Source organism: Balaenoptera physalus (genome assembly GCF_965194825.1).
Source record: "Balaenoptera physalus genome assembly, chromosome: 20".
Taxonomy (NCBI): domain Eukaryota; kingdom Metazoa; phylum Chordata; class Mammalia; order Artiodactyla; family Balaenopteridae; genus Balaenoptera; species Balaenoptera physalus.
This window is the reverse complement of record NC_138901.1, coordinates 64,236,871-64,246,139: the sequence shown is the minus strand read 5'-3', so window position 1 is coordinate 64,246,139 and position 9,269 is coordinate 64,236,871. Positions and strand designations below refer to the sequence as shown.

The following is a 9,269-nucleotide window of genomic DNA, read 5'->3' as shown; positions in this document are numbered from 1 at the left end:
GCGTTCCTGAGCCCACAGCCCGGCGGCGGCGGAGCTGGGGATCAGAGCTTCTGCTCCTCTGCACCCCTTGCCCCCGCCAGGCACATGGCCTTACCCGGCCCTGCCGGAACCGAGAAGCCCCCTTCTTGCCCTGCCTTCTGAGCCAGCAGCCTGGTTCTCCCCGATAAATTATTCACGCTCCCAAGGGCCGGCCAGCTCTGGTTACACTGACTGCAGCCCTAGGCACCTGCCATGCCCACTACCCCTCCTCCCTTGCCCAGGACCTGGAGGGTCCCAGGTTCCCTCCCCTCCAAGGTGACTTGGTGGGCTTTGAACGTCCCACCCTGGCTCAGGAGATGCGGCTCCACTTGTGGCCCAGGACAGATGTGCTGGGTGGTTTAGGGCAGGTGGCTTCCCCTCTCTGGGGCCCAGTGACCCGAGCACTCACTTCGGTGGGTGAGCCGGTGGAGGCTCAGGGAGGGCTTGACTGGGGTTGAGGCACGGTTGTCCTCATGGAGAGTCTAAGGCCAACTTAGTCTCCCCAGCATGGGCCTGCCAGGCCTCCCCTGCTTCCCATAAACAACACCCAGGTGCTTTCCACCAGGCTCGCGGGTGAAATTCTAGGCGGGGCCTCTAGGAGGATATGAATTATGGATCTGCCCTCCTGAAAGCCTGGTCCCAGCCAGAAGGAGCTTGGCTGTCCCTCCCCCGGCCACCGGGCCAGTCCCAGCTGCTCTGAGCCTGAGGAGGCTGTGTGTCCAGCTGCAGGCAGGAGACTCAGCAGGTCCCTGTGTCCCCAAGGCCCTGAGCTTGTGACACCGGCCGGCCTGGCAGGGAGCAGGTGGCCACCATGGCGAAGGAAGAAGAGGATGAGAAGAAAGCCAAGAAAGGGAAGAAGGGGAAGAAGGCGCCGGAGCCGGAGAAGCCCAAGCGGAGCCTGAAGGGGACTTCGCGGCTGTTCATGGGCTTCCGAGACCGCACACCCAAGATCTCCAAGAAGGGGCAGTTCCGGAGCGCGTCGGCATTCTTCTGGGGCCTCCACACCGGACCCCAGAAGACCAAACGCAAGAAGAAGGCGCGCACGGTGCTCAAGTCCACGTCGAAGCTCATGACGCAGATGCGCGTGGGCAAGAAGAAGCGCGCCATGAAGGGCAAGAAGCCGTCCTTCATGGTGATCCGCTTCCCTGGCCGGCGCGGCTACGGCCGCCTGCGCCCGCGTGCCCAGTCGCTCAGCAAGGCGTCCACGGCCATCAACTGGCTCACCAAGAAATTCCTCATCAAGAAGGCCGAGGAGTCGGGCAGCGCGCAGGCCACGCTGGACGCCTGGCTGGACCGCTCCGGCTCCCGCATGGGCTCGCGCAAGCTGCCCTTCCCGTCGGGCGCCGAGATCCTGCAGCCCGGGGGTCGCCTGCGCAGGTTCCCGCGCGCCCACAGCATCTACGCGTCGGGCGAGCCCGTGGGCTTCCTGCCCTTCGAGGACGAGGCCCCGTTCCGGCACTCGGGCTCCCGCAGGTCGCTGTACGGGCTGGAGGGCTTCCAGGACCTGGGCGAGTACTACGATTACCACCGCGAGGGTGATGACTACTACGACCGGCAGTCGCTGTACCAGTACGAGGAGGAGCCCTACCGGGGCGCCTACGGCCTCCACGGCCCAGCCTGGCCGCCCTATGACTACCCGCACGGATACCCGCCCGAGAACCCCTACGACTACTACGGCCCAGACTACTACGGGGGCTCCTTCTACTCCGACTACGGCTACCGTTATGGCTACGACGACTACGAGCCCCCCTACGCGCCCCCGTCGGGGTTCGCGTCTCCCTACGGCTACTACGACGCATACGCCGGCGAGGCGCAACCGCACGGCTACTACCAGGACCCCTACGCCCCTTCCGACGCGCTTTACCCGCCCTACCCGCCCTACGACCTCCCGTATGCCGGGCCCTACCCGGATACCTACTCGGCGCCCCACTCGGATACCTACGGGGCGCCCTACCCGGATACCTACGGGGCGCCCTACCTGGACGCCTATGCGCCGCCCTACCTGGACGCCTATGCGCCGCCCTACCTGGACACCTACGCGCCGCCCTACCTGGATCCCTACGCGCCGCCCTACAGCGTCCCTTACGGTGCCTCCCACGGAGTCCCCTACGCCGAAGGCATCTATGGTGGCGGGGACCAGGCCATCTACCCCCCCGAGGGGCCCTATCTTCTGCCGGAGCAGTCGGCCTTCGCATACCCGTGGGTGCCGCCGCCCATCCTGTCGCCTCACAACCCGTACGCCCACCCCATGGATGACATCGCGGAGCTGGAGGAGACCGAGGAGGCGGGCGGTGAGCGGCAGGGCACCTCCTTCCGCCTGCCCAGCGCCGCCTTCTTCGAGCAGCAGGGCATGGACAAGCCCGCCAGGTCCAAGTTGTCCCTCATCCGCAGGTTCCGCCTCTTCCCGCGGCCCCAAGTGAAGCTGTTTGGGAAGGAGAAGTTGGACGTGCCCCTGCCGCCCTCCCTGGACATCCCTCTGCCCTTGGGAGATACAGACGAAGACGAAGAAGAGGATGAGATGCCGCCGCTGCCCCCGGTGCCCTACGGCCACCCCTTCTGGGGCTTCCTCACGCCGCGGCAGCGCCGCCTCCAGCGCGCTCTCTCGGCCTTCGGCGCCCACCGGGGCCTGGGCTTCAGCTCGGACTTCAGACGCCCAGCGCCGCGCCCGGCCACTTCGCTGGCGCGGTTCCTCAAAAAGACCCTGTCGGAAAAGGAGCCCATCCCACGGCTGAGGGGCAGCCAGAAGGCCCGGGCGCGAGGCCCGGCGGTCAGGGAGGCGGCCTACAAGCGCTTCGGCTACAAGCTGGCCGGCATGGACCCCGACCGGCCCGGCACGCCCATCGTGCTGCGGAGGGCGCAGGCGCGCGTGCGCAACAACAACAACTCCCGCCGTCCGCCGACCCCGCCGCGCGCCCCCGGCCCCGCCCCCGGCCCCGGCCGCGCCGGCCTGACCCCGGGCCTGCCCCCAACGGCCTCGCCCTACGGCTCGCTCCGCCGGCACCCGCCGCCCTGGGCCGCCCCGGCTCATGTGCCCCTCGCACCCCAGGCCAGCTGGTGGGCCTTGGCCGAGCCCCCGCCCGTGAGCCCCGAGGGGCCCCCTGACCCTCTGGCCTTCCCCGGACCTTGGCTCTCCTTCAGGGGCTCCCGCCGGCGGGGCGCGGCCTTCGGCTTCCCCGGGCCCTCGCCCCGGCCCTCGCTGAGGAGCCCGCCCCGCCTGGGGTACCGCTCACCCCTGGGGCCCCGCTCGCCCCTGGGGCCCTTGTCCCCCCAGCCCTCTGTCCGCCGCGGCTCCTTCCGGCCGCCCTTCTCGCCGCCGCCCTGCCGTCCCCGCTCGCTGCGGGAGCCCCCGTCCCCACGCCGAGCCTCGGGGCGCCCGGGCGCACCCCGGTCGCCCATGCTGGGCTCCCCGCGGCCGCCCTCGCCACCCCCTCTGCTGGGCCCCAGCCCGCGAAACCGCTCGCTCAACCTGCCCTTGCGCCTCCCGCGCACGTGGCGCAGCCTCAGCGAGCCTCCCACCAGGGCTGTGAAGCCCCGGCCGCGCCAGCCCTTCCCCCTGCCACCCGGCCCTGGGTCTTGGCGGGTGGCTGCTGCTGCCGCTGCCCCTGTTCCTGAGCACCGCGAGAGCCAGCGCGAGCCCGAGGACTCGGAGACGCCCTGGACAGTGCCCCCGCTGGCCCCCAGCTGGGACGTGGACGTGCCTGACACCCACCGGCCACCCTCGCCCTGGCCGGGAGGCCCAGGCAGCTTCCGTGGCTTCTCCAGGCCACCCCCTGCACCCCCAAACCCCTTCCTCCAGCACATGGGCCCAGGGCTATCCCCTGCTCCCCAGCCTGAAGATCCAGCCTCTGACTCAACCGGTATCTTCCTGGGTAGACACCACGACCCAGGGCTTGGACAGCTGACCAAATCGGCCAACCCGAGCCTCAAGAAGCCTGAAGAAGAGGCCTGCCCGGAGGACCCCCAGCCACCAGCAGAGCCTGAACGCCCGACCCTGACACCCGCTAAGGATTTCCTCTCAGAGCGGAAAGCACTGAGGCTCAGCTTCTCCTACCCGCTGGCCACCTCTGAGCAGATGAGGGCCACGTGGCCACCATGGCGCCGCTGGGGGACACTGCCCAGGGCCCCAGCGCCCTTGGCGCCCTCTGGGGCCCCAGGACCCCTGCCCAAGGCGGGTGAATGGCTCCAGGCAAGCCCTGGGCGTTTTGCTGTGGTCATGCCTCGTGTGCAAAACCTGAGCTCTTTTCAGCGAGCTCGTTCTGCTACCCTGCAGCCTCCCATCCAGGAGCCAGAGCCCAGGCCCAGGCTGAGAGCCTGGAGTCTGCTCTGGTCCCGCCTCTGGCTGCCGGCGGAGGCCCACCAACCCTGCACACGAGTACACGCTCGCCCCCCGTCCTGCCGCCTGGGCCCTGGAGCTGCCTGCCTGCCCCACGGGGGCTCTGGGGAAAAGGTTGGCCCCAAAGGCTGGTGGAACAAGGTATGGGGGTACAGGTTAGAGGGAGGGCTTGTGGTTCCATCCTGGGAAACAGGGCAGGAGACAGTATTGGGACCTTGGCGAACTGCTGCCTGCTTGGGCCTCAGTCTTCCCATCTGTAGCTTGGGGAGAACAGCCTCCCAGAGCTTCTGGGGGATTGAACAAGGGGATGCCCGGCACAGGCAGGCAGAGGACAGAGATGCCAGAAACTGCTCCCAGGCACTTGGAGGAAGCGATCTTGTCCCAGCCTGGGCTCCAAGCCGTCCTGTCCTCATCCGATCTGGATGGCACGTCCACCCTGAGCCCCCCGCAGGGATCTTGGCTGAGTACGAAACTGCAGACCCTGCCTACCCATCCTGTCTCACCCCCACGATCACGTTCATGCTGTTCCTCGTGCCTGCTGCTGACCCTCCCCCAAACTGGGTCTTCTGTCTCTTTGGGGCTCCTGCCTAAGGGCAGTCCCCCGGGCTGCAGGGCTCTGGACTGTCCAAAGGTGAGGGCTCAGGAACCAACCTTCCAGCTTCTTTACTGCACAGTGGGGAAGCTAAGACCCAGAAGGTCACACAGTGGATCACGGCTGAGCCAGGAGTCTGTCTGGGCCCCGTAGGGTGTGGGGCAGGCAGCCTTTCTGAGGGGTGCCAAGCCCGTGCCTGGCTGCCATGCTCGCGGCGGAACACGAGCCCGGTGCCGGGTGGCCCACAGCGGAGGGGGGTGGTCACTGGAGCCTCCCCCGGGACGCCTGGGGTGGGCGGGGCACGCAGGGGTGGCGGGCGTTTCTCAGCCTCTGCAGACGGTGCCCCGTGGAGCGGGCAGCCAGCAGGCCCATCAATGGCGACCGGGGCAGCCTGGCTGCTGGGGGGGCCCTGGCCCCAACGGCGGGTGCCCCGTGCCGTGTGGGCCGCAGCGTTGAAGGAGCGGGGCGCGAAGCGCCCGGGGGTGAGGGGCAAGGATGCGTGGGCCCTCCTCACCCTGGAATACGTGAGTGGCTGAATTATTCAGGGTTTGCGGCCACTGGCGCACGTGGGCAGGTGGGTGGGCGGGAGGCCAGGGCCTCTGGGGTGATACCTGCTGTGCCCTACTTAGCACGCGGGCTGCCTCCCGGTGTCCCCTTTCCTCTCCGCTCAGGGAGGGGTGCAGGCTGGATCCGAGAGGCAGGACAGGCGGGCTCACAAGCGTGCTCGCAGTCACACGGGTCACGTGCGGGCCTGGGACGTGTGCTCGGGCGCTCCACAGCCCAACGAGGAGAGCATGTGAGTGCGTGCGCCACGGCCCGGGCAGACGTGGTATCTGCGGGGTCAAGTGTACACACTACCAGGGCACAGTGGTGGGCCTGCAGCCCACAGGGGGCATCGGGACTTTTGTCTCGAGACCCCCAGGTGCGGGGACACCTGTCACATGAGAACCTGTCCAAGGGACGTTGAGAGCACGTGCCTGCACGTGTGTGTGCCTCCAGGCAGGCACGGCAGGCCAGCGTGCACGTCCACAAGCCCCGTGCGAGACCACGGGTGGGCGTGGGAGCGCCTGGCCTGCAGGCGCCGTTGCCTGTGGGTCTGTGCGTGTGGGTCTGCGTTTGCCCTGCACGGGGCCACGGGGTGCGGCACCGAACGCGGAAGTCCTGGTCCTTCCGGAGGCCCCAGGCACCAGATGCGGATGTTCTCCTAGTTGTCACACAGGCAGACCTGGGGTTCGCCCTGGAGGAGGGTGTCAACCTGGGAGAACGTGAGGTGGGAGGCCTTCTGGCCAGGCAGAGGGAGCAGTGCCCGCGTGTGTGTGCTTAGTCTCTGGCAGGGCCCTCGGGAAGACGGGCAGCGCCGAGACTGGCCGTGTCCCTGGGAGTTAAGCGTTGCGTTCCGAGGCAGACAGCCCACAGGACCCGGCCGGCCCGGCCTCAGGGCTCCCTCCTCCACACGGCAGTGGGTCCTGGCCATGTCCAAGCCAGGGGTCCACGCGTGGGCACTCTCCGGCTGGCTGACCACAGGCTGTCTCCCCCAGATGCACTCCATCCGCAACCTGCCGTCCACACGGTTCCGCGAGCAGCAGCGGGAGGACGGCGTGGAGGACATGACGCAGCTGGAGTGAGTGGGGGTGGCAGGGTCAGTGAGTGGTCACCGCCTCCCACCTGGGTGCCCCTCACCTCCTGGAACATTTTCAGAGCCTGTTTCCTCCCCGGCTAAGCGAGGCTCAGGCAGTGTCACAAAGGCCCAGTAATTCAGATGGGCTGGGTCCAGACCCCAGCCCCGGCGCTTACCAGCTGGGACCTGGGCAAATACTCAGCCTCTCTGCCTCAGTTTGTCGCCCACAGGATGCAGTGGGGTGGCTGTTGGTGTGAGGGTGCTGGCACATTGGAGGTGCCTCAGATGTGAGGGCCGTGCTGGTCAGTGTCGTTATCCAATCACAGTGACAGCCTTCACGTCTGCTACCTGAGAGCATCCCCCACCCCAGCGAGGTGGGAACAGTGATTATCATACCCATTAGACGGATAGAAAAACTGAGGCACAGAGAGGTTAAGTAACTTGCTCAAAGCCTCACAGTTGGTTGGTGTCAGAGACAGGACTTGAACGCAGGCTTTTCTGACCAAGGCCCTACCCTGAGGGGAAGGTGGGCCCTGACTGCCCCTCTCCATCTCCTCGCAGAGACCTCCAGGAGACCACTGTGCTGGCCAACCTCAAGACCAGATTTGAACGGAACCTCATCTACGTAAGGCCTGGGGCTGACCCCTCCCTGGGCTTGGGTCTGAGGGCAGCTGCCTCCCTGCCTCCTGGGGCTGCAGTGGGAAGCATGGATTTCTCCTGCTCGCCCCAGACTTCTGGCATCTGGTTGATTAATTAATTTATTTATTTAATTTTGGCTGTGTTGGGTCTTCGTTTCTGTGCGAGGGCTTTCTCTAGTTGCTGCAAGCGGGGGCCACTCTTCATCGCGGTCGCGGGCCTTTCACTATCGTGGTCTCTCTTGTTGCGGAGCACAGGCTCCAGACGCACAGGCTCAGTCGTTGTGGTTCACGGGCCTAGTTGCCCCGCGGCATGTGGGATCTTCCCAGACCAGGGCTTGAACCCGTGTTCCCTGCATTAGCAGGCAGATTCTCAACCACTTCGCCACCAGGGAAGCCCGTGGCATCTGGTTTGAACCCTGGAGTTTCTACTATTTGAACATAGCATTCAAGAGCTGGGAGCGCTAAAATCCAAAGTCCTAAAACGTAGAGTCTTAGAGGCCTGGAGACAGGGAACCCAGAAGTGTGTGACTCCCAGCAGGGGCCCGATGGGTAAAACTTCCAGAGTCCTGGGAGCCATACCCCTGGGGCCCGGGGGGACGGTCAGGGGGCGGGCCCGGACTGTGAATGAAGGAAGCAGGCACCCTTGTGGGATCGTGGCTCTGGGGCTTTGCGTGCTCCACCCTCCTCCCAGCCTCAGCCTGGTTCAGTGCCTGACACTCCACCACCAGAGCACACGACCCATCAAGCTGTCCGGGGGCCCAGGGTGCAGACACCAGGGCCAGGCAGCCAGACGTCTGTCCCCATGAAACAGGGACCCCGGCTCCCAGGAGTGGGGGAGGGAGGGACACAGACGGGCCCTGAGGCCACCGTCTGCCTGGCAGACGTACATCGGCAGCATCCTGGTGTCGGTGAACCCGTACCGGATGTTTGGAATCTACGGGCTGGAGCAGGTGCAGCAGTACAGCGGGCGGGCGCTGGCCGAGAATTCCCCGTGAGTGTCTCCAGGGCCGGGGGAGGGGACCTCCCCGGGGTCTCCTGGGTTCCTGTCTGAGCTTGGCGAGTCCCTGGTTGCCCCTCAGCTGTGGGTGGTGGATGGCGGTGGGGAGCCCAGCAGCCTCTCCCTGAGTCTGGCCACAGACCCCGGTGGGCTGGAGGCCACTGTGGCTCAGACCTGGGTGGGGAGCCTTTCGGGGCGCATTCCCCAAGGGTAGGGTACAGCAGGATTGGCTGCTTGGCTAGGCAGAGATGTCCCCCTGCCCGTCCCCTGGGAGGTTTGGGAGCATCGGCAGGGCCTGGCCCGGAACGCCTGTGGTCTGTCTCTCCAGGCACCTCTTTGCAATTGCAAATCTCGCCTTCGCCAAAATGCTCGATGCCAAACAGAACCAGTGCATAATCATCAGGTGAGCAGCGGAGGGGCCGGGGGCCGGCCTGCCTGCCCGTGTCTTCCTGCGTCACGGTGGGGTCAGGGGAGCCCCGAAGAGGCCGTGAACAGGCTGCAGCTCACTCTGCCCCTCTGCCCGGTCAGCGGAGAGAGCGGCTCTGGAAAAACTGAGGCCACAAAGCTGATTCTGCGCTACCTGGCGGCCATGAACCAGAAACGGGGCGTCACACGGCAGGTGCGTCTGTCCCCCCAGGGCCCTCAGCCCAGCGCCCCTTGTGCTCCTCGAGACACAAGACTCTGTGGCCCCACTTGGAGGATGGGTGGCCGAGCCCAGGGCTGCACAGAGAGGCCTCGTAGGACTTGGGGCTCTTGCTGCCTCCCCTCCCGGGAGTTCTCTCCTGCTTGCCTTCCCCTGCAGCTCTGCGTTCCAGCCCCCTGGGGTGGCCCCAGCAGAGGCCACATGGGCAGGGGGCGTCGTCCACTCCTCCCGCCTGGCCTCACATTCATGGTCGTGAAAGAGGCAGGACAGGCCCGAATGTGTGCGATGGCCAGTGTAGGGTCAGGAGAGGCTGGGGCACTGAGAAGGCCTGGCTGGGGTCTGCAGCATTGGAGGTTTGCTTAGAGAGCTGAGTTCTGTGAACCCAAGAACGTCAGAACCTCTGTAACGGTTTCCCGAGGACCTGCTGTGT

At 66.4% G+C, this 9,269-nt stretch overlaps 1 protein-coding gene across 1 annotated transcript in view; it reads left to right on the top strand.

The window, feature by feature from the left end:
• The first annotated feature begins 325 nt into the window (after window positions 1–325).
• The window catches only part of MYO15A (myosin XVA), a 50,719-nt gene continuing 41,775 nt past the window's right edge, over window positions 326–9,269 (top strand). Inside the window, exons 1-7 of the mRNA XM_082440697.1 lie at window positions 326–1,908; window positions 2,053–4,492; window positions 6,482–6,564; window positions 7,123–7,186; window positions 8,081–8,190; window positions 8,525–8,599; window positions 8,725–9,192. Of these exons, the coding sequence (XP_082296823.1) occupies window positions 830–1,908; window positions 2,053–4,492; window positions 6,482–6,564; window positions 7,123–7,186; window positions 8,081–8,190; window positions 8,525–8,599; window positions 8,725–9,192 (4,319 nt within the window). The 5' untranslated portion in view covers window positions 326–829. The remainder of the gene's footprint in view (window positions 1,909–2,052; window positions 4,493–6,481; window positions 6,565–7,122; window positions 7,187–8,080; window positions 8,191–8,524; window positions 8,600–8,724; window positions 9,193–9,269) is intronic.